Here is a 26,216-nt window from a genome sequence, read left to right on the forward strand (position 1 = left end):
TGCCCAGAAGATATGCTACATCCTTCAGGAAACTTTCCCTGATCTCTCCAGCTATATGTGATCTCCTTTTTCCCTTAATACCATATTTGGTTTTAAGGTTCTTAAAACAGAAAGAATATGCCTTTTCCCTAGTTATTTAATATTTTTACTAGTCTTTTGGTTGCTATGAAAAGTCAGTTTTATTTCACACATCTGCATATCACTAAAGCCCCTGGCATCGTGCCTGACATAAAGGTGGTGCTCTATATATATTGGTTAAACTGAATTCCATAAAGATGCTATTCTGAAACTATTTTCTAATGATAGTTGCTAAGGAAATATAAACATAAGAATAAATTACCCCAAAATCCAAAATAATTATAAAAGTTACAAGATTCTGAAAACAAATGTGATAAATCAAAACATAAGAAAAGTAGTTGAATAAAAGTATAGATTCAGCAATCTCTACTTGCTATCGAAACTTTTAGAATAATAGACTGCATTACTTAATTCAAGATCTAATGGAAAAAATTAGGTTGGGAGAATAAGATTGAAACTGACTATAAAAGCATTTATAAATATCCTTCTTATACTCTCTAAAGCAAAATTTAAACCAACTACACTAAATAAAAGGAACATTTACAGAATCTTGAATAATAGATACTGTACAATTAATTTCTATTTATTTTGATCCCAAGATGACTTCCTGAGATGATGGTGATGGTACATCACGGAAAGAATGTCACTAACACTGGACTGTAGTTGGGTAGACAAACTTTCTGGACACTTTTCTGCCTCTAACAAAACTACACACTAAATATTCTAATTACAACTCTTAATGTTTAATTTTGTGCCCCTGACTTTAATCAGTATCACAGGCTATCAAATATGTAAATATCATCCTTTCCTTCATCCTCTGGAAGAAAATAAAGTAAAGGCTGACTAGAATTTTGTAAAGATGTTCTTACACATTTTAGAGGATTGCAGCAAATCCCTTAAGCCTATCACTCATATCATGAGATTGATTTTTCATTATTTATGAATAAAGGTTGATGTACAGCATAAGAAATTGCTAAACTCTTAGAGTCAGACTCTTGCTAAAGTGCTACATCATCGATTTTCTAACACCATCATGGGATGATGCAAAATTAACTCTAAGGTTTTACTGAAGTAATTCATCAGATGGAGAGTTTAGAACTGCACTGTCTAATACAATAGCCATAAGCCACGTGTCTATTTAAATTTAAATTTCATTTATTTAAAGTCAAATTAAATAAAGATCTGTCAGTTGTACTAGCCTAATTCCAAATGCTCAAAAGCCCCTTGTGACTAGTGGCTACTGTATGGGACAGTATAGAATTATACAACATTTCCATCATCATAGGAAATTCTATTGGACGGTGATGGTTTAGAAAGTTAGTACTTTGACTCAACTCGAACAGTACAGGTAGTTCGTTAAATTTTATCTATTGAGTATTATATTTTTTAAGTCATGATCAACAAAAGTAGCCCTACTGTTCCTTTCAATGTAATTTTCAAGTAACTATTATTTGATTACAGTTGGGACCAGCTCCTATTCATTGTACAAGACATGCCAAATTCTTCCTGCCTCAGGGCTTCTTTTTGGTCCATTCTGCGGCTCATTCTTCACTTTCAGTGACAGTTTAAATGCTACTGCCTTGATAGGCCTTCTCTGACCTTTCTACCGAAAATAGATCTCAGCCACCTCCCCCTCACCACACTATATACACGTTATTCTCTCTCTCAACACCCTGTTTATTTTTTTCATAGAATATTGCAATTTTCATTCCTTAATTAATTCTTCCACTGAAGGAGGATCCTTTGTCTACCTTATTCATAGCAGTGTCCCCAGAACTTACCTAGCACAGGCATGCACTCAAGATTTGTTGAATTAATAAATCAGTGTTTGCTGAGTCAATGAATACATTTGCACTGACTGTCTTTCCCCTCCAGAACCAACCCATACCTCCCTGGCACTAGGCTTTTACATTTATTCTTTGCTGCTGCTTCTTTCCAGTTTATGCGTTTCCTTTCCTTCCAAGCAGACTCTCTCAATTTTTTTTTAACTTTAATTTTGAGTTCAAAGGGTAACGAATAGAAAGAGAAGTCCCAAGTTAGAAGAGGAAGATATGTTTAGTGAGCTTTCAGGGAAAACACACTTATTTTTAACAATATTCTACACTCCAGCAAGCACAAAGAGAACCGAAACACTAATTCTACAGCTCAGGACACACATGTACTGCTGTGGCATAGATTACAAAGAGGATTTAATTAGCCTGTGTGTGAGAAAAGGCACGTATTTAAAAAACGAAAAAAAAGAAGGAGGAAAGAATTGGGAAAAGAGGGAAATTTTCCACTTACCTTCTTGAATATTATCTTTTAATATTTGTCATCCAGAGCCCATTACTATACTCTCAGAGAGCAATGCCACTTGAAATACTTTTTATTTACAAAGAAAACAAAAAATAATCAAAGACAGACAACTAAAGTTCACAACAACCCTGAATTGATCATTCAAGACACTAGTTGTTATTTAAAATACCTTTAGAAGGTTACATACAATCATAAAGGGAAAAGAGTTTTTAAAATATGAATTTATCATCAAAGTATCATGAACGAAATATATTAAATACACAAGCTATTCAACACATTGGACGACTTCAATTTTCAGTTTAAATTCACAGAATTTATGTATCATTAGTTATTTTAAAGGTATTATGTATTTCCCTAAGAAACAGTACTATACAAAAAATCTTAAGGAAATTCACAAAACTTACTTTGATCCAAAAGAAGCCTAAATGATCATCATGTAGTAACAGCACTAAAGAATTTTAACTATCACTTATAACATAGTTTCTATAGAAAATCATGTGTGAAGTTCCAACTTAAAATATAAGAAATAAATATCAAATTCCTGCAGCTTTGTTTTTCTAATATTAGAAAAAGTTTTCATAAAGAAGTATGCCCATTTAACACAAGTCCTGGCAATTCTGTGGTATCTAGTGTGAGGAAGGAGGAGGGCATTTCATTGGGATTTTGTCTTGAAAAACAGAACTAAAAAGCATGAACTATTTGTATTTCCCAAGCTTATCATGACTTTTTACATCTTCACCTTCACTGTATTTGGCACACAGAGCTCAACAATGATGGAAGATAAGTAGGTAGGAGAGAAGGAGAGGAAGCATATAGTTGTTTCACTCATTCAACAAATATTTATTGAGCATCTACTAACAAGAATTGTTCTAGGCATGGAAAACACAACTGAACAAAAAGGGCAAACATAAATTTATGAAGAATTTCTACTGTTAAGTAGCAATGACTAAAGTTACAGTAACAAGAGATCTGAGCCAGTGCTCCTGGGTCCCACATACCCATTGATAATTGTTTATTTGATAACTGATAGTTGATAATGGTTTCCTCCTACTTCTGTCTTCCTTTACTCAAAACAGAAAAAAATTCCTCCTGAACATTTTTTCAGAAACCAGAATAATGTTTCCGGGATGCAGAACACACAGAGGATGCACTACATATAGCCAAAGACATGGACCTTACTGTTAGAAAGCAGATAATCTGCCTCTCATGCTCACATATCACCTCCCCTCTCACTACTACAAACCATGCAGTGAAAGGCAAGACCCCTGAGGACTGGAGTCTTGAGAGACAGAAACATGTTCTTAAGAGATGGTGGACTGCAGAGGAATCTTAGGCAATCAACAATACACTACCACTAAAAATAGGGGATAAGAATCAATATTTGATGGTATGACTACAAGAATAGTACATGTAAGAGAAGATCAATGTACCTTCAGAGAATTAAAGGAGCTATAATTTCACCAAAGAGATTTGTCCCTACTTAGTATGTTATCATCAGGCTTTAATTAATTACAATCACAATGCACGAGGCAGGTGCATCTAAAAGGCTGTCTAGAGTCATTGCTTTATCTGGTAAAACCATCTTCCATAATCAAGTCAGTCATAGTGTCATTAAATATGATGCAATACCATGCCTAGAGGTCTTCTTGGGCATTAAAATCAATCTTTTGTTTGAATCCTCTTTTCAGGCATATTCTATAAGACACTGAGCAGAAGCAAAAGAATCTAAGAATCTGAGCAAAACTTACAGGCTGCTGCATTATGAAAGATTCTCTATCACCTATATGATAACAGTTCTTAGTTAAGCATGAATAACAAAGTAACACACAAAAAAATAATATCATGACTAACATGGTGAATAGTGGATGGGTAGTTTCAAGACACTTTGGACTCTGAGTCTGGTCTTTGGAAATAAAAACAGAGAGTAGCAGGTGAAATGTTGAGTATACATTAAAGGAAGTATCTATAATGTAAGTATATTCAAGTCATCCAAATAAACTATTCCTTTTTCAGTACCTTAAAAACAACTTCTTCTTTAATATCTTAAAAACAATTTCAGTTTTAATTACAAGATTCATTCATGTCAAAAGCAAAAGACTTCCTTATTGATTCAGTAGAGAGCTATCACTAATCTAGGAGCTACTTTAATATTCTGTAACTCAGAGTGCACCAATAAGTATACCCTACTGGTCAAAAAAATTTTTAAACATAGTATTTAAGTAAAAACAGAGACCCAAGGAAAGAAATATCAACAACAATGCCATATATTATTTACTGTTTTGAGTTAGTTTACACTCTGTCATAATTTATGAGAATTCAGAGAGTTAAAGCTTACTACTGAACATATCTTGAGACACAATTTTAGGATGTTTCAAAACTTCAATGAATTCTCATTTTAGAACTTACACATTTTAACACCATACATAATATGTAAGCTCCAACTCTTAAAAAAAAGGCAACTTCTATGGTCAAGGAATTTACATTCATTAAGCAAAAACAAGCTTTCTTCTTTACAAGAATCAAGGTTGTAAGCAAAATTTCAAAGCCGTTGTAGGTAACTCCACATGAGAATAATCCTAAATAGAATTTATTTTGCATTCACATTTATGTAGATACATTTACAACCAAATTTGAGCCTAGTTTGTTAGACGTTAATTAATTTACATACCTGGATGGATGAATATTTGGAAAAATTTTCCATTTGATAGCGCCTAAGAACTTCATTTAGTCTTTGATCTGAAACGAGAAAAACCAATTTCTTGTTCATTGGGTAACGTTCAATATTAAAAAAACTAGAAATAAAGTAGTTATTTGATATATTCAATGCAAAATTGCTAGTCTTCGCTTCTCAAAATAAAATGAATCATCAATTTCAATACACCATTGTGGAATTTAAGAACAGGCCCTTCTACACACCTAAGCCAACCAATCTGCCAATGGGCAAAAGAATGCTGCAAAGAACTAATTTTTCTGATTTCATAAATTTTAATTCTTACTCTCCTGGCTTGCTCTTCAGGTTAACAGAATTCAAAAAATATTCTCTACATTTTTTTTTATTCCTGCTACTAGAAGTGAAAAGAGTTGCAAAGACAAGCCATAACTAAACCCTTTAGAATTGTTAAAATCTTCTGAAATTCTCTTCCAGGACAAACCTCCATACTGAGGAGAAGTTGCAGGACAAAGAATCCAAATTAAACAGTAGTGGGCATGAGACAATGGAAAAAAAGGTTCAGAACGAGGCCAAGAGCTCTCAGTGAGTACAAGGTGATATTTTTATTCAGATCAAGAATAGACATACAGAACAGAACACAGAACCCAACAAATGTACAAAGGTCATTCTGTCAAGATCACATGGAACATTTAAAACTGATAATTTGTTGGTAATACAGCAAGTCTCAAAAAGTTTCAAACTACTGAAGCCAAAGAGAGCATGTTACCTGACAATAGCACAATTAAGCTAGAATCAAGAATCAAAAAGTAAAGGGAAAATCTCCATACATTATGAAGTTAAGAAATTACTTTTAAATAACCCATGGGTCTCAGGAGGAATTACAAAACAAATTTGAAAGTATTCTGAACTGAATGATAGTGAAAATGTAATACCTGGAAACTTGCTCAAAGAGAAATGTATAGCTTTAATGGCACATGCTAGAGAAAAAGGCAGAAGTCAATGAACTACAGTCGATTCCAAAAAGTTAGAAAAAGAACAGCAAATTAAACCCAAAGAGAGTCAAGTGAAGGAAAGAAAAAAGATAACCCTCCCAACTCAAAGAAACAGAAAATAAACACACAAAAAAGAGGATCTACAAATACAATTATCTCAAAAATGATAGAAAAAGCATCTGATGAAATTCAAGATACATTCATGATAAAGCATTAGGAATGTAGGAATAGAAGGGAACTTCCTTCATATGATAAAGGATTCTCCTACACAAATGCACTTAAGGATGAAAATGTTGAAAACTTTCCCTTGGAAATTGGGAATGACACAAGGATAAATTCTCCTGACATTTATTCATACTCTACTGGAGGTCCAAGTTAACACAATAAAGCAAGTAAAAGAAATAAAAGGTATAAAGATTGAAAAAGAAGAAAAACTGTCATTATCCAGAGTTATTAGTGTGTATGTGGTAAATCCAAAAGAACATACAGATAAATTCTTAGACTCAATAATTAATTTTAGCAAGATTGTTAGATACGAGGTCAATGTACAAAAATTAACTATATTTCTATATATAGGCAACATAAAGTTAGAAAACAATAAAAGCTATTATTTACAATACCATCAAAAATATCAATGTCTAGGAATAAATCTAACAAAAGATGTACAAGATTATTGCATAGAAAACTATGAAACATTCAGGAGAGAAATTAAAGATTAAATAATGGAGAGAGATACTGATGGTTTACAGGCGTATTGTAAAGATGTCAATTCTCTCCGAATTGATCTATGGATTCAATGCAATCCCAATTAATACTCCAAAGAGGATATTGCAGAAGTTTAAAAGTTGATTCTAAAATATAGGTGGAAATGCAATGAAAATAGCGAAGACATTTTTGCAAACGAAGAAAAGAGGGAAGGACTTGCTGTACCAAATATCAAGATTTATTATAAAGTTAGAGCATTAAGATAGTGTGATAGTCATCTAAGAATAAATAACACTGACCAGTAGAAGAGAAATATACTCATGTATATACAGGCAATTGAATTATGATCAAAGAGGCACTCCAGAGCAGTGAGGGGGAAAGGATGATCTTTTTCTAAGTGGTTCTGGGTCAACCGGATATCCTCATAGAAAGGAATAAAACATTATCCATAAAAATCAATTTTAGGTGAAATGAAGATATAACTGTGAATGCCAACATAATAAATTCTAGACAAGAACAAAGAGAACATCTTTATAACCTTAGGGTAGGGAAAGATTTTTTAATCAAAACACAAAAAGCACGAACCATAAAAAAAAAAACTGATAAACCAGACCACATTAAAATTAAGAACTTCTGTTCATAGAAAAACAAAAACAAAAATGTTAAGAGAGTAAAAATGCAAGCCACAATCATGGAGACAAGACTTCAGACCCATATAAGTAACAGCTTGTCTCTGGAATACATAAAAAACTCCTATGAATTAAAAGGCAGACAATCCTATAGCAAAAGGGTATGAAGAATGGGAACTTCACAAAAAGGTTACCCAGGTGGCCAGTAAACATAGGAAAGCTGCTCAACCTCATTAGGCATGAGGAAAATACAAATTAAAATAACAATAAAATAAAGAGCTAAAATTAAAAAACATGTTGGTGACAATGTAGAATAAAGAAAACTCCCATACACTGCTGGTGAGAGTGTAAATTAGTGAAACGTTAAAATTAAACATACAAATAATTCTTAGGAATTATGTTATACAAATGCAAATATACATATATACGGAATACATATTAACTATATATACGTATAAATTTTAAAAATCTATATAATGTACAGTGTATACATTCTATGTTGGGAACTTCAGATAGTAGTTTCTTCCTTGAAAGCACACATAACTTAGCGGAGAAATATGACAGATACATACGATTCCGATAAAGAAAGAATTACGGAGTATTAATGATGTAAATGGTTTTTAACTTTTTATTGAGTTTAAAAAGAATTATCCACAATTTTTTACTGTTCCCCTCAGAAATTTTAAGATACTTATTTCACATATAGTACTAAAATTTTACCACCACCATAGGATCTGGCTTCTGCCTATTACTCTTCTTCCCTATCAGTCTCAAAAGCAGGCTGGAGTTATGGCCATGGGTACAATAATTCCAATACAAACTACTTCCTTTTTCTACTGATAGGGTTTCCAAACAAGGAAAAACACTAATCTGAGTTCTCAGTGATTAAAATAGGTCAACAGTGGATTTATGAGGAGGGAAACACATTCACTCTTTGCAAGATTGACTTTAATCTGGAGAAAATTTTAACATAACTTAAATCTACTATTTCCTTTATACATTCAACAAGTACTTATCTCACTGTTGTTTAATTTGCATTTTCTGGAATACTGATGAGATTGACATCTTTTCATATTTTATAGTAGTTCTTCAGGTTTTATTTTTTGTGAATGGGCTGGTCATATTCTTTAACTATTTTTCTATTAGTGTCAATGCATTTTTGTTTGTGAGAGATCTTTCTACCTTCTGGATGCTAACCAACTCTTAGTTAGATTTATTGTAAACACATATTCCCCTTCTGTAGCTGGGCTAGTCATTTATTGATGATGACTTTTGTGACACCCAAGTTTTTATTTCCAATGTAGTTTATTCATTTATCTTTTCTTCAAGCCAAAAATGTTTGTGTCTAGGGCCGGCCTGGTAGCGCAGTGGTTAAGTGCGCACGTTCTGCTTTTCTGCAGCCCTGGGTTCACTGGTTTGGATCCCAGGTGCGGACATGGCACTGCTTGGCAAGCCATGTTGTGGTAGGTATATATACATATAAAGTAGAGGAAGATGGGCAGGGATGTTAGCTCAGGGCCAGTCTTCCTCAGCAAAAAAAGAGGAGGATTGGCAGCAGTTAGCTCAGGGCTAATCTTCCTCAAAAAGAAAAAAAAGAAAAAATAATGTTTGTGTCTGTTGAAGAAATCTTCCCCTATCCTAAGATCATAAAGACACCTTTTTAAATTTTTTTCTTAAAGTTTAAAGAGAATTTATTCCTTCAATCAACCTGGAGATAATTTTTCTCTATGGTGTGAAAAAAGTATCTTTATTATTTTTTCTTTCCTATGTGGATAGCCAAGTATCCCAGCATCATTTGCTGGATAGTTGATCCTTTTCCCACTGATCTGTATTGCTTGTTCTTTCAGATAACAAGTGTTTGTGTATATACGTATCTCCTTCTCTGCTAATTTATCTCACTGATCTATGCATTTATCAATCTGTCAACATAATATTGACATAATAATTGGATATTTATAAGAAGACTTAAAAGCTGATAAAATGAAATTTCCCACCTTGATGTTCTTTAAAATTCTCTTTGCTATTCTTAGCTCTTCCACATAGATTTTAGAACCATGTAGTCAAAACTAAGTCTAGGACTGCATTGAATCTACCCATTAATTTGTGGGAGAATTGACATATTTACTACATTGAGTGTTCTAGCCCACAAATTTGATATATTTCTCAAGCAATCTAGGTCTTCTTTTATATACTCAACAATTTTCTAGTGCTAACTATCTTTCCATTGCTGGGATGAACCTAAAATGAAGACAATTGTATGTGTATATCTACACACACACGCTCATTGCTGGATGTGATTTATTAACATTTTATTTAGGATTTTAGTTTCTACGCGCATAAGTGAAACAGGCCTATAATTTTTTTTCTTGCAAGTGTCTTTGTTGGGCAGTAGTTAAGAATGCAGACATTGAAACTAGACTGCCTGGGTTCAAATCCCAGCTTGATTTTTAGTTATCAGGTTGTGGTGGTATTTATCAGAGGGCTGAGCTTTTATTTATGGTTATTGAACAGCTGGGTATGAGAACTATAAAGGCAAACTAAACAACTGATCTAGGGATGAGGTATTACTGGGCATGTGCTACAGAAGAACAGGGGCATAATCACATTATGATTACTGACAAGACAGCAGTTGAACTCATGGGCAATGGTTATAGCTTGTGTAAGCAGTAAAAACAAGCTGGGAAGGAGTTACAAAATGGAAAAACATGAGTTCAAAGAATAAAGGTCTTGATGAAGTCAAAGAACAGTTACAGTGGGAGAAGGATACTTGTGTTTAAGATTTCAAAAGTAGGGCAACATGAAAAGGACTGCTTATGTCCAAGATGAAGTAACAAGGACCACTCCTTCCTGCCAGGTAAACCAAAAAACAAATAAATAAATGAAATAACGGTTTGCAAGACACCAGACACCAGATGATGATGAGAGACGCAAAACAAATTAGGTAAGTCCTATGATGGTACCAGCTAAATGACTTGAGGGACTTTTCAGGCCATAGCACAAAGACGGAAAAAGCAGGCAGAGATTAGCAGACTCTCTAAGCTAAGGAGACAGAGCTGAGAGTCAGTAGAGAACAAGGGAACTACAATTGGTACAACAAAGCACGAGAGAAAAAACTGTACAGAGAGAGAACTCTGGATATATGAGAGCTGTGGAGGGTCTCTCACAAGTACACAACAGAGTACTGAGTAGCTCTTTATCTATTAAAGAAATTGAATTTGTAGTTTAAAATCTTTCCAGAAAGAAAATGCTAGGTCCAATTGGGTTTACTGGTAAATTCTACCCAACATTTAAGGAAGAAATAACACCAATTGTATACAAATTCTTCCAGAAAATGGAAGAAAACAAAATATTTTCCAAGTAATTCTATGAAGCCAGCATTACCTAATACCAGACAAAGACATTAGAAGGGAGAAAAAAAGGCCCCATGAATATAAAATGCTAAGCCTTTAGAAAACCAAATCCGACAATACATAAAAAGGATAATACATGACCAACAGGAGTTTATCCCAAAAAGATAAGGCAGGTTTAACATTTGAAAATTAATCAAAATAAATAACCCTATTAACAAACTAAAAATGAAAAAACATCTGGTCACCTCAATAAATGCAGAAAAAGCATTTGAAAAAAAAAATCCAATGTCCATTTTGATAAAAACTCTCAGAAAACTAGGAATAGAAAGGGATATTCCTGACCTATTGAGAACATGTATGAAAAACCTACAGCTAGTATCATACTTAATTCTGAAAGACAGATGCTTTCTCCTTAAAATCAGGAACAAGACAAGGCTGTCCACCCCAAACACTTTTGTTCAACACTGTACTGGAAGTTCTAGCCAGGGCAATAAGGCAAGAAAATGAAATGAAAGGCATCCAAATTGGAAAAGAAGAAGTGAAACTGCCTTTATTTACAGATGAAAAGATCATCTATGTAGAAATCTAATGGACTCCACAAAAAAAACCTACTAGAATTAATAAGTGAATTTAGAAAGAGTGCAGGGTACAATATGCAAAAAAATTGAATTTCTATATACTAGCAATGATACATCGGAAATTGAGAGTAAAAGAATAATACTATTTACTAACACACAGCAATCCATAAGGATAAATCTGACAAAAGATGTGTAAAATCTATATACTAAAAAATACAAAATATTGCCAAGAGAAATGAAAGAAGAGATATATCAATGGAGAGAGAGGCCTTTTCATTGGTCAGAAGATTATCCCTAATATATGAATTCTACACAAATTGATCAATAGATTCAATGCAACGCCTATCAAAATCTCAGTAACTTTTTTTGATGAAATTGACAGGCTGATTCAAAAATTCATATGGAAGTGCAAAGGACCTAGGATAGCCAAAATAACTGTGAAAAAGAACAAATTTGAAAGGCTAACACTATCTGATTTTAAGACTTTCTATAAAGCTGCAATAATCAAGACATGGGGATACTGGTGTTTAGATAGACAAACAGATCAATGGAACAGAACAGAGTCCAGAAATGGACCTACAGAAATCTGACAACTGATTTTTAACAAAGGTGCAAAGGTAATTCCATGGAGAAAGGACAGTCTCTTCAGTTGGGCATCCGTATGCAAAAAAGTAAATTTTGACCCTTATCTTGCACGTTATACAAAATATAACTCAAAATGGATCATAGATCTAAACGTAAAACCTAAAACTACAAAACTTCTAGAATAAAATCTTTGCGGCCTTGGGTTAAACAAAGATTTCTTGGACATGAAACATCCATAAAAGAACAAATTGATAAATTGAACTTCATCAAATTTAAAAACTTCTGCTCTATGAAAGACACTGTTAAGAAAATGAAAAGAAAAATTTAGTCCATCCTTACCACCCAGAACCCTCATTACAAGAATGAATTCTTCATTCCTTAGCTTAATTATCCAAGTCCGTCCTTGAACAGGTCCCTAATGACTACAAGATTTGCCTTCTCAGACGGTGGTGGAAGAATGGCATACTGCAAATATGCCAGAAGTTTACCAGAAGTCTGTTTGTGTGTGGAAGTGCCTGTGGTTATGGTGTGAAAAGCTGATGCTTTATCAGAGGAGTGGCCAGTTGAGAAACACCAAATCAAATTGTCTGGAGCTGGGCTACCAATCCAAATGGAACAAATGAAAAGAGACAATCAAGATCAATGGAAGTCAAAGCAGAGAAGGTCAAAGGTATGTCAGAGAAGGTCAAGCCATCTATATCTACCTGAGCTGTTGTTTAGGTGGTTCACCTAATGGGGTAACCCACCAGCTATTACTGGCAGGCTAGATCCAGTTAAAGGAAAAAAGGGGAGGGTCATAGACATCCAATACTCATTCACATCTCTTCACGCAAACCCTACTATTCCATGTCCAATATTCAGAATAAGCACTGTTATTTGAAGCCTCTGAGCCTTTGCTACTTCTGCTCCCTCTGTCTGAGATTCCCTTCTCCCACTCCACTTAACTTCTGGTTAACGACCACTCATTTTTCAAGAAATAATTTACTATGTTTCTACTGTTTTCTCTGGTATTTGGACTTCGATTTTATCTAAGAATTCTGGTTGGCTTATTCCTCTAAAACTCATATTTCTGACTGCCTCAGGTAATTTCCCCACCCCAATCAAACTCCTTATCACCCAATTCTTGTCCCACACCACTCAGACCATGGCTAGGTAGTCCTCCTTATGGGGTGGAGGATATTCCTACTTCAAAACTGAGAAATAATGTTCAAGTTTAGTGTTATTAATGATTTTTACATAATATATAGTGTGCACTTAATATGTTCTAGACACCATGCTAACTGCTTTATTTGCAGCATCTCATTTAATCCTCACAACAACTCCATGAGGGTTATTGTGCTATTATACCCATTTTACAAATGAGAAAACTGAGGCACAAAGAAGCTAAGTAACTTGCCCAAGGGCAAAGACCTGGAATGAGACAGGGCTAGGATACGAACCCAGACAGACTGAATCCAGAGGCTGAGTTCTTAACCACTGGTCTATAATGCTTCCAGAATGGAAATCACGACTTTTTACCCAACGTCCCTGTTGCTCAAGCCAAACACCGAGTTGCCCTTTACCTTTCTTTCAGATCCTCTAATCTGCAATCTCACTGCGCCTACCTTAGTTCACTTTTTACCAGGATGATAATAGTCACCTAACTGCACTCTGCTATAAGGCATGTTCCTCATAACAGCCGTAATGGACTTGCCAAACCACAATTTGATCATGTCACTCAACTGAATTCCTTTCAGTAGTTCTGATAATCTGCCCGACTGTGCAAACTCCTTAACACATAGCAGACAAGGTCCCTCATCATCTAGCCCCATTCTTCCCTTTCAGCAACACCTGCTGTTTGCCTACATAAATAAGCCACATTCCATTCAAGCCAACCTTGCTGCAAGTCTTCAACGAAGCATATTCCTAATCCCCTCAACAGAAATACTGTTCTCTTTGGGATGCCTACACAATTCTTTATCTAGTAAATTCAAATTAGTACTCCAAGTTTCAGCTTAAATGGCGCCTTTCTTGACCATAGTTAACAATAACCTTGTAATAGTTAATATTCGTTTAGCACTATGTGTCAACTACTATTCTAAATCCTTTATATATTTCAATACTCGTTTAATCACTCCAAAAACCATATGAGGAAATCGAGGCAAAAGAGTTAGCAGTTGCTGCCACTTTAGTGAATTACGGAGTTTAAATATTTCCTTCCTCAAATTAAATTCTAGGACGGTAGAACTGTCCTCACCATCTTGGTAACAGCTATGCTTGTTGAGCGCCAGGCACATAACAGAAACAAGAGGAGCTCAATAAACATCTTTCGAACAAATGGCCAGAGCTGTGTTCTAACTGCAGACTTGGAAACTCTTCTCGGCCATTAGTCCTCTAATTTCTCCAGAGCACGCGACGAGCATAACAAACACATTTAGTGTCTAGCAGAGTCCCATGCAACACGCTTAAGGAACCTCCAAGTATTTACCAAACGGTTCTGCTTAAGTATATAAACATCCTCATATATAGCACCAAGCTTCTTCTGCAGCTAACTTCTTTAAGTTTTTACAAATTTCCACGCAACCAACAGGCATTCAAAAAATATCAGTTGATCAACGATGACATCAAACATCACATATAAGAATTCTCAATAAAGAATTAAGGAGCTTACTTTGATCTCTCAGAAAGTCGATTTCTGTGGCCATTTCGATACAATTTTAGTTTGGAGCTTTTACCACCTTTACTATCCTCAAAAAGACACAGAGCTCGCTGTGCGCGAAAACAAAACTAAGGCAACGCTCTGGAGGTTGACAGGCACTCGAGCGGTGTAATCAGCATCCCACCCACGCCGCGTCAACAGCTCCGCCGCGCCTCCTTCTCCGGAGTCCCAGCCGAGTCCTTCGCTCAGGCAAGAGACTTCAGATTTCAGGGTTGCTGGGGATCTGCCAAGTGAATTCTGTCCCACGATCACCCGAATCTCAGTCGGGTGGGACGCGGACGCGAGTGGATAGAGGCGTCCCGCGGGCCACTCGGGGTCGTGTCGGGCCACTTAGGAAAGCACAGAGGAAGCCGGCGGGCAGCCTGCTGGCGGCGTCCTTCGCGGAGCGGGGGGCAACTCCAGGACAGCGGGGAAGCCCGGGGCCAGCAGCGGAAGTCCACTCGGCCCGCCCTGCGACTTTGAAACCGGTGCCCCGGACCGCTCCTTGGAGACGGTAACGCCGCCTGCGTCCTCACGCGGGCGTCAGCGCTTACGCCATCGCGTTTCCTAGAGTCTTCGCGCGCTATTGGCTGTCTGTCAAGCGATGGGCGGAGCTGTGAGAGCCTGGATGACAGTGGGCTGAGGCAGCCGAGCGGCGGCGGGCAAGCTGACCGGCCTGTGTTTTTAGGTTGTGGGGCCCAGCGTCTTTTCTGTTTTTTTAAAGAAAACTTCAAAAATGTAAACCTAGGTAGGGCATTAAATACATATTTTTAAATGCCCCCAGTATGTTTGATGCACAGCATTTGTGGACTGAGAGACCCCGCTGGCCAAAGGGGTTACGTGAAAAGAATGTAGGTTTGTGTGGCTGGGGGCGGAACCCAGACTGGCGTCTTCGGAGTCCGCCACCAAGGCTGTCCTGGAGGATTTCTGAGTGTGGACTTGGTAATCTCCGAAAGCTCAGTACTGTCCTGCCCCTCCGGGGTCTTTCGAGAAAGGCGACAGCTGTTGTTTAAATATTTAACTGTGTGGCAATAAGGCATATAGTTAGAAGTACTGCAAAGATCCTGCAAATTCTGCAGTTATTTTGCTTCCTCAAAAAGAAGAAAAACTAAAGTTACTTTTTTTTGCAAGAAAAAATTGGGCAAAACTTTACATTTGTGGAGGGATTACAATTCCCATTTTAGAGAATTGATTTTATCTGGATTTAAACTTTTACCATTTTTTAAGAACAGTTAACATTGGAGGAAATTTCAGTGCTAGCAATAAAAATGTTAACTTGAAGCTAGCCACTAGTTTTAGTTTTTTGTAATGGATTATGTATTTTTATGGATTGAAGGAGTTTCACTAAACAGACATGCCATAGATGTAACTCGATTTGGCTTTCTCTTTACGTTTGTTTTGTTATCCTCTACCCATAATGTTATATAAATGCAGTAATATTAGCAGAATGTATTAAGAAATTTTTAAAATGTGTCCCAACTCCATCCAGTTAGGTGTTTAAAATCCTGTTATGGGCTTTCTCCATACTCACTATGAAGTGTGAGATGGTCCCTTCCTCTAAAGACTGGCTGTTACACATGGAGGTATATCTAATAACCACTAAAAAAAGTTTAATTTAGCTTTGAGTCAGTGAAGATTGAATTTGATCTGGTTTTTAGTGGCCGTGAAGTTAACACAAAAACTTGGAAGGAAAAGTTGAGTGTGCAAGCTCCAACTATTTTTCCAAGGTCAGTATATGACTTTTTCTTCATGAACGTCTCCACAACTCCCCAGGGACTTACTTGTAGCTGCTTCTACGCTTGAACCTTGTGTATTGTCGTATTATGATTTAACTTAGCATTGAACAAGTAGTTATAAACTTAACATTTACACTAAAAGTTGATAAGATATATTGGTGTTGGCAAAAGCAAAGAGTACCTTCTAGATATAAATGATGAGTGGTCTTTGCATTGCATAACTTAAATATCTGAAATTGGAATTTTTATCTCTGTACTTGAATTATTTGGCTTATACGGTCAGGTTCAATACAAACTGTAGTTTTTGGGCTTGGGTGTTTTTTGGGTTCCAAGATTTTACTGGTGGAATTTTTGAATTTCATGGAATATTTTCAAAATAATTTTCATCTTTAAAAAGCAAAATTGTTATGATTCCACTTATCCTTAAAGTGTCCCCTCTAGTATTTCTCCATTTTACAGCTTCCCTTGTGTTCTCTATCCACTCCCCCAAGGTAGGTGCTTCCTTAGTACTAACTTCATGCTTCTTCCTGCATCTCCATCATGTTGTTTTTGTAGTATGTCTCCAGGCTCCATCATAATACCTGGAACACAATAAGGACTCATTCAATATTTGATGAAGGAAATTAATTTAAGAATTCAGTGAATGTGCATGGAAAGTATCTATTAGTGTAATTGAGTACAAGGAATGAGAAGTGAGAGAAAAAAGTCTTAGTCTGTATTTAACCCTTCTCTAGCTACTATTTCATGTTTTTTATATTAAGTATATTTCTGCAATAAAGAAAACCCTTGAAAACTGATAGATTTCACTAAAATGAATTTCTTCAATAAAGTGACATTGAGCACCGACTACTATGTGGAAAGCATCATGAAGAATATGAAGTTGAAAATTTAAGCTAGGGCCAAAACTGTACTTAACGTTCTCTGATGTAATTAAATGCCATAAAAAAGTGATTTTTAAAAACTCTTAATAATTATGTTTATTTTACCAGTCAAGAGTATGGCCTGGAAATTAGAAATTAGAACTCTGTTTTTAAGCTTATGTTTTTTATTGCTATAATTTTTGTAGTAAAAAAACACACATGAAATCCACTCTATTAAATTTTTAAGTGTACAAAACAGCATTGTTAACCATATACACATTGTTGTACAGCAGATCTCTAGAACTCTTTCATCTTGCATGACAAACTCTATACCTATTGAACAACAATTCCCCATTTCTCTCTCCCATCAAAAATGATTTTTATAAAACAAAAATAATTGTTTTGGTAAAACAAACGCAAGAGCTGTTTTTCCCCCAAGGAAGTTTTAAAAAGTATGTTATAAGCAGAATATATTTAGGCTGAACCATGTGAAATTACCGATTTTCTGCATTTTCATGTGGCTTAGCTTAATACTTTACCTGAAAATATTTGAATAATGGCAACACACCAGTGTAATATCTGCTCTTGCATATCGGAAGAAAATGATGGTGACTTTACTTAAACATGTAGGATATGCACACTATTCCCAAAGTAGCTCTGAAGTTCAGGTGCAGTTACTCCTTGCTGAATTAAACCCACAGATCCTATAGAAATTTTGGAAATCCCCGGCAACCAAAATACAGAGTGATTCTATTTGGAAATATTGTAGTTCTGTAAATTATTACCTTTTCTTGAGAAGCTTAAAACTTTACTCATGATTATCTCATGAATTTACATCTAATCCTGTACAAAAATGATTAGTCCCTGCTGTCTTGGGTGAAAGAGACACTAAATGAAGGAAAATAGGTGGATAAATGCTGAAACTGCCAGGATACTTAAGACCAAACCAACCAGAACCATGTTGTATATCTCTAGAACACTTAACCTAATTCTGCGATCTCAAGGGTTAGACTATCCTGTCTCGTAGTCTAGTTTCCTATAAGAAGACCACTTTGGACACATGTAATTATAATGTTTTAATTTAATTTAAACAGAGAATTTATTTTTAGGCAAATATATATACTTTAATAATAAGAGCTAATCTTTTTTTAAATACTATGTGCCAGGTACTGTTCTAAATGCTGTATATATACATTAACTCATTTAATCCTCACAAAAATCTTCTGGGGTAGGTGATATTTTAAAATCCTTTTTACAATGACTGGCTGATGAGCACAGTTGGAAAGTGCCTGAATTGGGATTTGAATCTAGGCACTCTGGTCCCAATGTCACAATCATTAACCACCATGTGTGTGCCTCCCAGTAGCAGAATATAATTTGCAGCTAGGATAATATTATTTACAGCTAGAGTAATATAATTTATACTTTTTGCTTATCTAGCCAGATAGCCTTTAGTTGCCTTGATTGAATTATTGTTATACATGTTCTATTGTAATCTTTAGGATTTACAGTTCATTTTCAAATTGTTGGACAGTATTTATATTGCTGAGTTACCCTTCATTCTCCTTCTAGAAAACCGCTCAAACTTCAGAGGAATGATTAAAAGTCTTCAGATGCTCATCGGTGGTCCTTCAAAATTTCTCTTTCCCAGAAATATCAGGCGTGTCTGCTGCAGTCTAAGTCCCTCCCCGAGAATGTGTGGGCAGCTGGGCGGAGCCTAAGGCTGAGCCCTCTCGGTGACCTCAGCGGAAAGGAGCCAGCGAGCGTTGGACTGAGCAGATATTCTCGGTGTGTTCTCTTCTTGTTCTGCTTTCTTCCCTCTCATTCCTTGCACCTTTGCCCAGTTATGTCGTTAGGTTTTTCTTTGGTAACTTACTTTTCAGCTGCCTGCTTCTGCTGGCGCATTTACTGTCACTTTTAGGCTGACTTCCTCATTTCTCCGTTTCTCATGTAAATGGGTAGGGGTGGAGGGAAGGTGCAAACTGAAAAGAAATAATTCTTGTAGAGAAACTAAAGAAAATTTCATGAATAGAGGAATTTGGACATTTTCCTTGCAAAACATTTTGTTGTGAAAACACCTTTTCCATAACTTTCTTCTTGTAACCTTTGTGGAATTTCTTTCCTTTGCTAGCCTCTTAATGCTCCCGGGTTCTGTCTCCTTTTTCTTCCTTCATTTCCTTTTAAAGGTCTTTCCATAGTACAGGTAAAGCAATGAAAATAATTTAAAAATTATTTTTTGACTTTTTTTGATGAAAGAGTAACTTGAAGAGTAGAGGTTAAAATGTGAAAAAAATACAGATTACCAATGTACGTTCTAATGGTGATCACTTCGAATGAATATATTCCTTCAATAATATTCCTAATATTTATTCTGACTTTTTAGAAACACACCATATATAATACAAAGAAGAGAAGAGGTGATCATCATAGTCTTTAAGAGACTCGGGCTTAAATTGGACTTTAAAAAATATTTTTAAATTATTCATTTATTTTTGAGTAGTAGTGCTTATTTATCATAGTATAAAGTTCAAATAGATAAAAAAAAAAAAAGATACTGTTAAAAGTAAGTCTCCCTTCCTCCCCTATTTCAGGAAGGTAATTCCTTCCAGAGAGGTGACCACTGCAACCAGTGGTTTCTTGTATATGCTTCCTGAAATAGTGTATACATATGCAAATAGTCTTCGTTTTTATGAAGTAAATCCATACTTTTTGCACCTTGCTTTTTTTCACTTAATTTATTTTAGATGTATATATAGAGCTACCCCACTCTTTTTAACAGCTATGTAGTATTTCACTGTATGATATAGCATAGTTTCTTTACCAGTACTCTACTGAGTATTTAAGTTGCTTAAAATATTTTGTTATTCTAAACAATGTTGCAGTGAAATCTTTATACTTAACGTCATTTTGAACATGTGCAGGTATAATAACTCCTAGAACTAGAATTGTTGAGTCACAGGATATTTGCATTTTCTACTTTGATAAGTATTGAGGGATTGCTCTTGACTGAGGCTGTGCCAGTTGTGTTCCAGTAGCAAAATGTGCTTGTTTCTCAGCGTCCTTGTTATCATAGCATGTTGTCAAGCTTTCTGATCCTTGGCAATCTGAGTAAAGAATAAGAGTTTGTTGTTGTTTTAGTTTGCATTTCTATCACTGTAAGTGAGGTTGAACATTTTGCATTTTCTTTCTGTCAACTGGCTGTTCATATTTTTGTCCATTTTTCTGTTGGGATGTTGGTCTTTTCCTTACTGATTTCTAGGAGCCCTTTAAACATTAAAGAATTATTTATTTGTCTGAAATATGAGTTGCAGATATTTTTTCCCAGACTATCTTTTGATTTTGTAATGGTGGTCTTTTTTTCGTGGGGGTAGGCAGACTTCTGCTTTTAATTTTGTTATTTTTATGTAGCCAAATGTATCGATCTTTTCTTTTATGTCTTCTGGGTTTGGAGTTATATTTTAAAAGGCTTTTCTACGAGAAGATCATCTTTTTAAAAAAAATCCTTTTTTTTCTTTCTTGTTCTTATATGATTTGATTGATATGTTGAAATCTTTGATTCATTAAAACTTAGTTTGGTGTAGGGATCCAACTTTATTAAATTGGACATCAAAATGAACCAATTGATAACGGACTTGGTTAGTTAGCAACATACCACCTGGCTGATTTGCTACCTGAGAATCATCCTCAACTCCCCATAAACTCCTTGTGCTTTATTTCCCCAGAACCTGGTGTGGTGCCTGAAGCAAAGTACGTGGCTAATAAACCTTTGGTAAACTAAATTGAAAAGAAATTTCTAGCTAGAATATATCATCTTACTTATTTGCCATTGTTTTGGTATATAGTGTTGAATGAGATAATGATACCATTGACATGGTTGATTTCTCCTGCAGAAAACCTTAGTATCATGAAATTTTAGATCCAGAGACTAGAACAATTATTCACTCAACAAATAAGTAATGAGTTCCTGTTACTTACAGGCATTCTACTTGGGGACAGGGAGACAATAAGCAAATATGTCATGAAGTCTAAGTGCTGTGAATCAAAACGGAGTGCACCCGTAATAGAGAGTGACAGGTAGTGGAGTGCTTCAGGGATGCACACTAGCCCAGGTCGTGAAGGACACTGACAATTGAATTGTCTCTATTTCATATGAGCACATGTGCAAACAAAGAAATTGAGAGGTGGTGGGGGTTAAGCCCCAGGAGACAGTCCTAAATTTCCCTAGGGAGTTGAAAGGAGAATCGATTGTCTCTGGGTCCATGTTATCTTTAGATTAGATTGTAAAGTAGTGGGTAGGACTATACATTTTAGATTAATTTTGTTGTAAATGTTATGCATACTTAGATTGACATAAGTGTTCTTTAAGCAGATTAACAAATGTGTCATTCTGATAAGAAGCTAAAGTCATTTATGCAGTTAAAGACAAAATTATATTCTACCCTTGGACACGTCAGCCGTGGCACTCCTCCCTGCTGGTGGAATTTTAGTTAGCATTTCTTGCAGTGATTTTCAAAGAAATCTTAGGGGAAAAGGCAGAAGGAACCAGTAGAAACACTGGAGGTACCACTTTCTTGTGCTCTTAACAAGAATAGCTCTGCTTTTATCTATTATTTCTTCTTATCTTCCAGGTAAGATTACATTTTGAAGTAATTTGAAACCTGTAAAGTACACCTCACTCTGACCATGAGACCCATGTGTGCATGGAAGTGACAGGCTACTTTTAGGAGCACGTCACTAAATACAGTTTAATTCCATTTAGACATAGAGATGATTGCCTGAAAGAGCTAGAAGTTGAAAATTCCTTGACGGAAACCCACTGAGTAGGATAGGGATCCCTTTAATGTGTGCAGCATTTCTGCAGATATGGTGGTTGTGTGGAGAATGAATGAATCTGCCAAAACTTCCTAGTCACTGAGCTATATTTTGCCAGGATTGTTAAGAATTCTGAAGTTTCATGTTAGGAGAGTAGCATATTCTCTCAGCATATTGGTGTCAGAATCAAATTTAATCAGCATTTCTAACATCTTGATTTATTCTTATTTCTTCCTATACACTGCAAGAGCATACTTACTAGTACCAAAATTTGGGGTAGAGCCTTATACGTTTATTTTTGAAGAATGAGTCTTGAAAAATTATTATTGAAGTATTTTATTCCATATAAATAAGGACTAAATTCTATGTAAGTCATAATCAGTTTATGCAGTCTTATCACTCACTGAGCTTATTTCAATAATGAAGAATTATAAATTGCTGAACATACCCTCTTCTAAAATACTATTAGTTGCAAATAGCTTGCAATATCAGAAGTACTTTTTTTTTTAAGATTTTATTTTTTTCCTTTTTCTCCCCAAAGCCCCCCAGTACATAGTTGTATATTCTTCTTTGTGGGTCCTTCTAGTTGTGGCATGTGGGACACTGCCTCAGCATGGGTTGATGAGCAGTGCCATGTCCACGCCCAGGATTTGAACCAACAAAACACTGGGCTGCCTGCAGTGGAGCGTGCGAACTTAACCACTCGGCCACGGGGCCAGCCCCCAGAAGTACTTTTTAATTTTGGAGGTTATCTACTAAAATTTATTAGCATGTAGTGAAAATTAGGAAAAAACTACATGCTTTAGAAAAAGATTTTCAGAGATCTAGGATTCCTATGTGACACAGAGCTTATATATTCGGTTCTCCTGATGCTTGGCAGATAGTAGGTACTCAGTACATATTCATTGAAATAGATTGATTCAAAATTTAATAACTCTATTACTTGCAGTAAAAAATCACATATGAAGCAAGGGAATGCATTTAAAGACTTTAGATAAGGGAAGTTACAGTCTGGAAATACCATCATTTACTAATCAAGATTATCCTCTGGACAAGACATAAGGACCTAGTATAATTTGAGGAATCCACTACTCCTGAAATAAGTTTTTCATCTTCTTGCAGATTCCTGAAATATCTTCATCTGGAAAAACATGGCTACAATTGGTTCAGTTTCTTGATTTGTCAGCCATGTGACCTTGGACAAGTCTGTTTCTTCATTTGTAGTGAGGATAATAATAGTTCTCCTGCAAGTTTGTTGTGAAATTAAATGAAATAATGTTTATAAAATGCCTGATCCATAGTGTTCAACAAAAATGTGATTTTATTAATATAATACTATGTCCTTCCATTTAATCCTTAGAGAAGCAATTTAAAATGCAAATACTGCTTGTGTCAAAGATAGTCTATCTTAAAGTTTAAATGATAGCAGATTCTGTTTCCATTTTTCAATTGGAGAGAAGGGATTAACCAAGAAAATGGTCATTTAACACTTGAAATATCAAAAATTGAAAATGCTAAGAAAATCTTAACTCTGAGACCAAAGAAGACAGTATTAAATTCTTCTAACCTTCAATGTCTGTAGCCCCCCTACTCCCATCCCCAAGAGAAAAGAGTTTTAGCCAAAAGAACAGGTGTTAACAGCCATGCATCTGCTGATTTATAGAGGTTTTTTTTTTTAAATCAAATTATTATAAAAATCTTGATTCACAGGAGATCCAGTAATTCAGACACCTGCACATTTTACAGTAAAATACAAAGATGACATATAAACTCATAGTGCTCATAGTTGTTAAGTACATGAATAATTTCTACCATGGACTTAATTACAAGGTTTTAAAAAATGATTTTGATACACTCTTTACAAGGTAACTCAAGCTGAATCTAGACTTAAACTCTTAAAGCCTTTGGGATCCAACTACCTATTTTACAACAGAACTCAGTGTCTGTGACTTGCCATAACACAAATGGCCTCTCAGAACTGTGTTCTTGTCACTCTGCTGCCTTCCTGCCTGCTATTTGGCATAGAAATTTTCATTTCATTTCTACCTAAAGGAAACAGTTGTATATTGTTAAAAGAGCTCGTTTTAATATGTCTTTTTCCTTTAGCGTCTTCAGATGGATTTTAAAATTGAACACACTTGGGATGGTTTTCCAGTGAAGCATGAGCCAGTGTTTGTCAGACTAAATCCAGGTGACAGAGGAGTGACGATGGAAGTTAGTGCTCCATTTTTCAATGATCCTCCAGCTCCACTTGGAGAACCAGGAAAGCCTTTCAATGAACTGTGGAATTATGAAGGTAAGTGGAAGGACTGTATTTTATTGCAAACATAAATCTTTTTATAATAACCTCTCATGGAACTATTATTTTATCTTGCTGTAAGGAAGTGAGTGCTTCTGAGCAACTGACATGTGCAGTTTCTGATACTTCCTACCAATCTCTCATTCTGACTTTTTCACCATTACCTATGTGTCTTCAACTTATATAACTAGAACAGTGAAAAATGGCAATTGCAAATCCAGATTTTTAAATTACTGCCATATTTCCTTCCTTTACTTTTGTTACCTATTTTAAGAAGAGTTCAGCCATCCTGTTTTGTCTTTAAGTATCTTCAAATTGCCACTTTAACCTTATAAACCTTCCTTATGGAAGTTTTGGGGTGTTTTACTTATTATAGAAACACCATCAACTTCAACATGAAATGTAGTTTTTATTTTATACTGGAAAGTAATCTCACATATAAAATGACAGCTGAAACGCATGCCATGAAATTACACTGTTTCGGGTTTGCTATATGATCCCCTTCTAAAGTATCCTAATTAAGCTACCAAACATTATCTTTTTGAAATACTCTTTGTGTTGCCATTCCCCAGATCACAAACCATTGCTATCCCTCACAAAAAGTTCAAACCCTTTCTGTAATCTTTCAAGGTACTCATGAATTGGGCTATCATAGCCAACCAAAAACTCTTGACTTCGTGAAAGGCTAATGATCTTACTGTCCATGCATATTCTCACCCATGGACCTTCTCTCATTCTATTCTCCCTGACTCTAATGCACATAGTTCAAGGTCTGATTCAGGTTTCATTTCTTCAAAGAAACTCTTGATGATTCTTCTAGTCCATACTAACATCTGCTTTCTCTAAACCATCTGTATATCATACATTTTGTCAGTACTAATTTATCGTATGTTAAACATATGTTGTCTTTTATTGATACAGTAGCTGTATATACCAGCTTTCTACTGGTGTACATATACCAGTATGACTTATCTACTGGAGGTGCTACAGACAAGAGACTCAAGTCCTAAACTCAACTCATGCACTACTCTCATAAAACGTGCTTCTTTTCCTAACTGCCCAGTCTCAATTAGTGGCCCTATAATACTTCAGATCACCAAATAAAGAAATGTGAGATCTTTCCAAGATATCCCTCTCTCTCACTCTTCATACGTGGATTTATTTACTAAGTCCTACCAGCTTCACCTCCTAAATGTTTCTCTAATTTGGTAGCTCCTCTTCATCCCCACCATCCCTGCCATAGATTAGGCCTTCATCATCTTTTACCTGGGCTGGGTCAGAGCCTCCTAAATAGTCTTCTTGACCTTAAGTCCATTCTTCACTTGGAAGCCAGAGTGATCTATCTAAAATAAAAATTTTAACTGGTCGTTCAGCTACTTAAAAACCTTCTCAGGCTCTCTGTCCTCTCAGGAGAAATTTTACCTGTCTTAGTAAGATCTCTATAAGATTTTCCGTGACCTGGCCCTTATTCGCTTTCCAGCATCACTTCTTTCTGCGTTGAAAGGTTTGCTTAGTGAGACTGAACTGCTTGTAGTTCTTTAAATAAGCCACAATATTTCCTAGCCTTGTGCCTTTGATTACACTACTCTCTCGCCCTAGAATGCCCTTTCCATAATTCTTCTTCACCCATTTCCAACTCATCTTTCAAAATGGAGCTGGAAAATAGTAACCAGAAGATGTGTTAGGGTTCTCCAGAGAAACAGGACCAATAGAACATGTGTGTGTGTATGTGTGTGTGTAGAGAAAGAGAGGGAGATTTATTCTGAGGAATTGGCTCATGCAGTTGTGGAGGCTGGCAAGTCCAAAATCTGAAGGATAGATTAGCAGGCTGGACACCTAGGGAAGAGCTGACACTTCAGTTTGAATCTGAAGGTTGTCTGCTGGCAAAATTCCTTCATGCTAAGGGAAGGTCAGTCATTTTCCTCTTAAGGTCTTCAATTGATTGGATG

The 26,216-nt window shown here is 35.6% G+C and overlaps 2 protein-coding genes across 12 annotated transcripts in view; one reads left to right on the forward strand and one right to left on the reverse strand.

Moving 5' to 3' along the window:
* Positions 1–15,120, reverse strand: part of SCLT1 (sodium channel and clathrin linker 1) — a 145,619-nt gene extending 130,499 nt beyond the window's left edge. For 3 of the 4 annotated variants that reach the window (XR_011501913.1, XM_014839182.3, XM_070504747.1), the window contains exons 1-2: positions 14,534–15,120; positions 5,042–5,109 (exon numbers count right to left, since the gene is read on the reverse strand). Coding sequence is in view for 3 of the 4 variants with exons in the window: in XM_014839182.3 (XP_014694668.3) it covers positions 5,042–5,109; positions 14,534–14,567 (102 nt within the window). In the remaining variant the exon portion in view is untranslated. The remainder of the gene's footprint in view (positions 1–5,041; positions 5,110–14,533) is intronic. The other variant, XM_070504748.1, reaches the window with a different exon arrangement.
* A 50-nt stretch (positions 15,121–15,170) lies between these two features.
* Positions 15,171–26,216, forward strand: part of C3H4orf33 (chromosome 3 C4orf33 homolog) — a 134,052-nt gene continuing 123,006 nt past the window's right edge. For 4 of the 8 annotated variants that reach the window (XR_011501914.1, XR_011501915.1, XR_006525625.2 and 1 more), the window contains exons 1-4: positions 15,174–15,308; positions 16,219–16,287; positions 18,729–18,944; positions 24,075–24,264. Coding sequence is in view for 5 of the 8 variants with exons in the window: in XM_070504749.1 (XP_070360850.1) it covers positions 24,084–24,264 (181 nt within the window). In the remaining 3 variants the exon portion in view is untranslated. Of the gene's footprint in view, positions 15,309–16,218; positions 16,288–18,728; positions 18,945–24,074; positions 24,265–26,216 lie in introns of all 8 variants that reach the window. The other 4 variants (XM_044767238.2, XM_044767240.2, XM_070504750.1 and 1 more) reach the window with 4 other exon arrangements.

This window comes from Equus asinus, chromosome 3 (genome assembly GCF_041296235.1).
Source record: "Equus asinus isolate D_3611 breed Donkey chromosome 3, EquAss-T2T_v2, whole genome shotgun sequence".
Taxonomy (NCBI): Eukaryota; Metazoa; Chordata; class Mammalia; order Perissodactyla; family Equidae; genus Equus; species Equus asinus.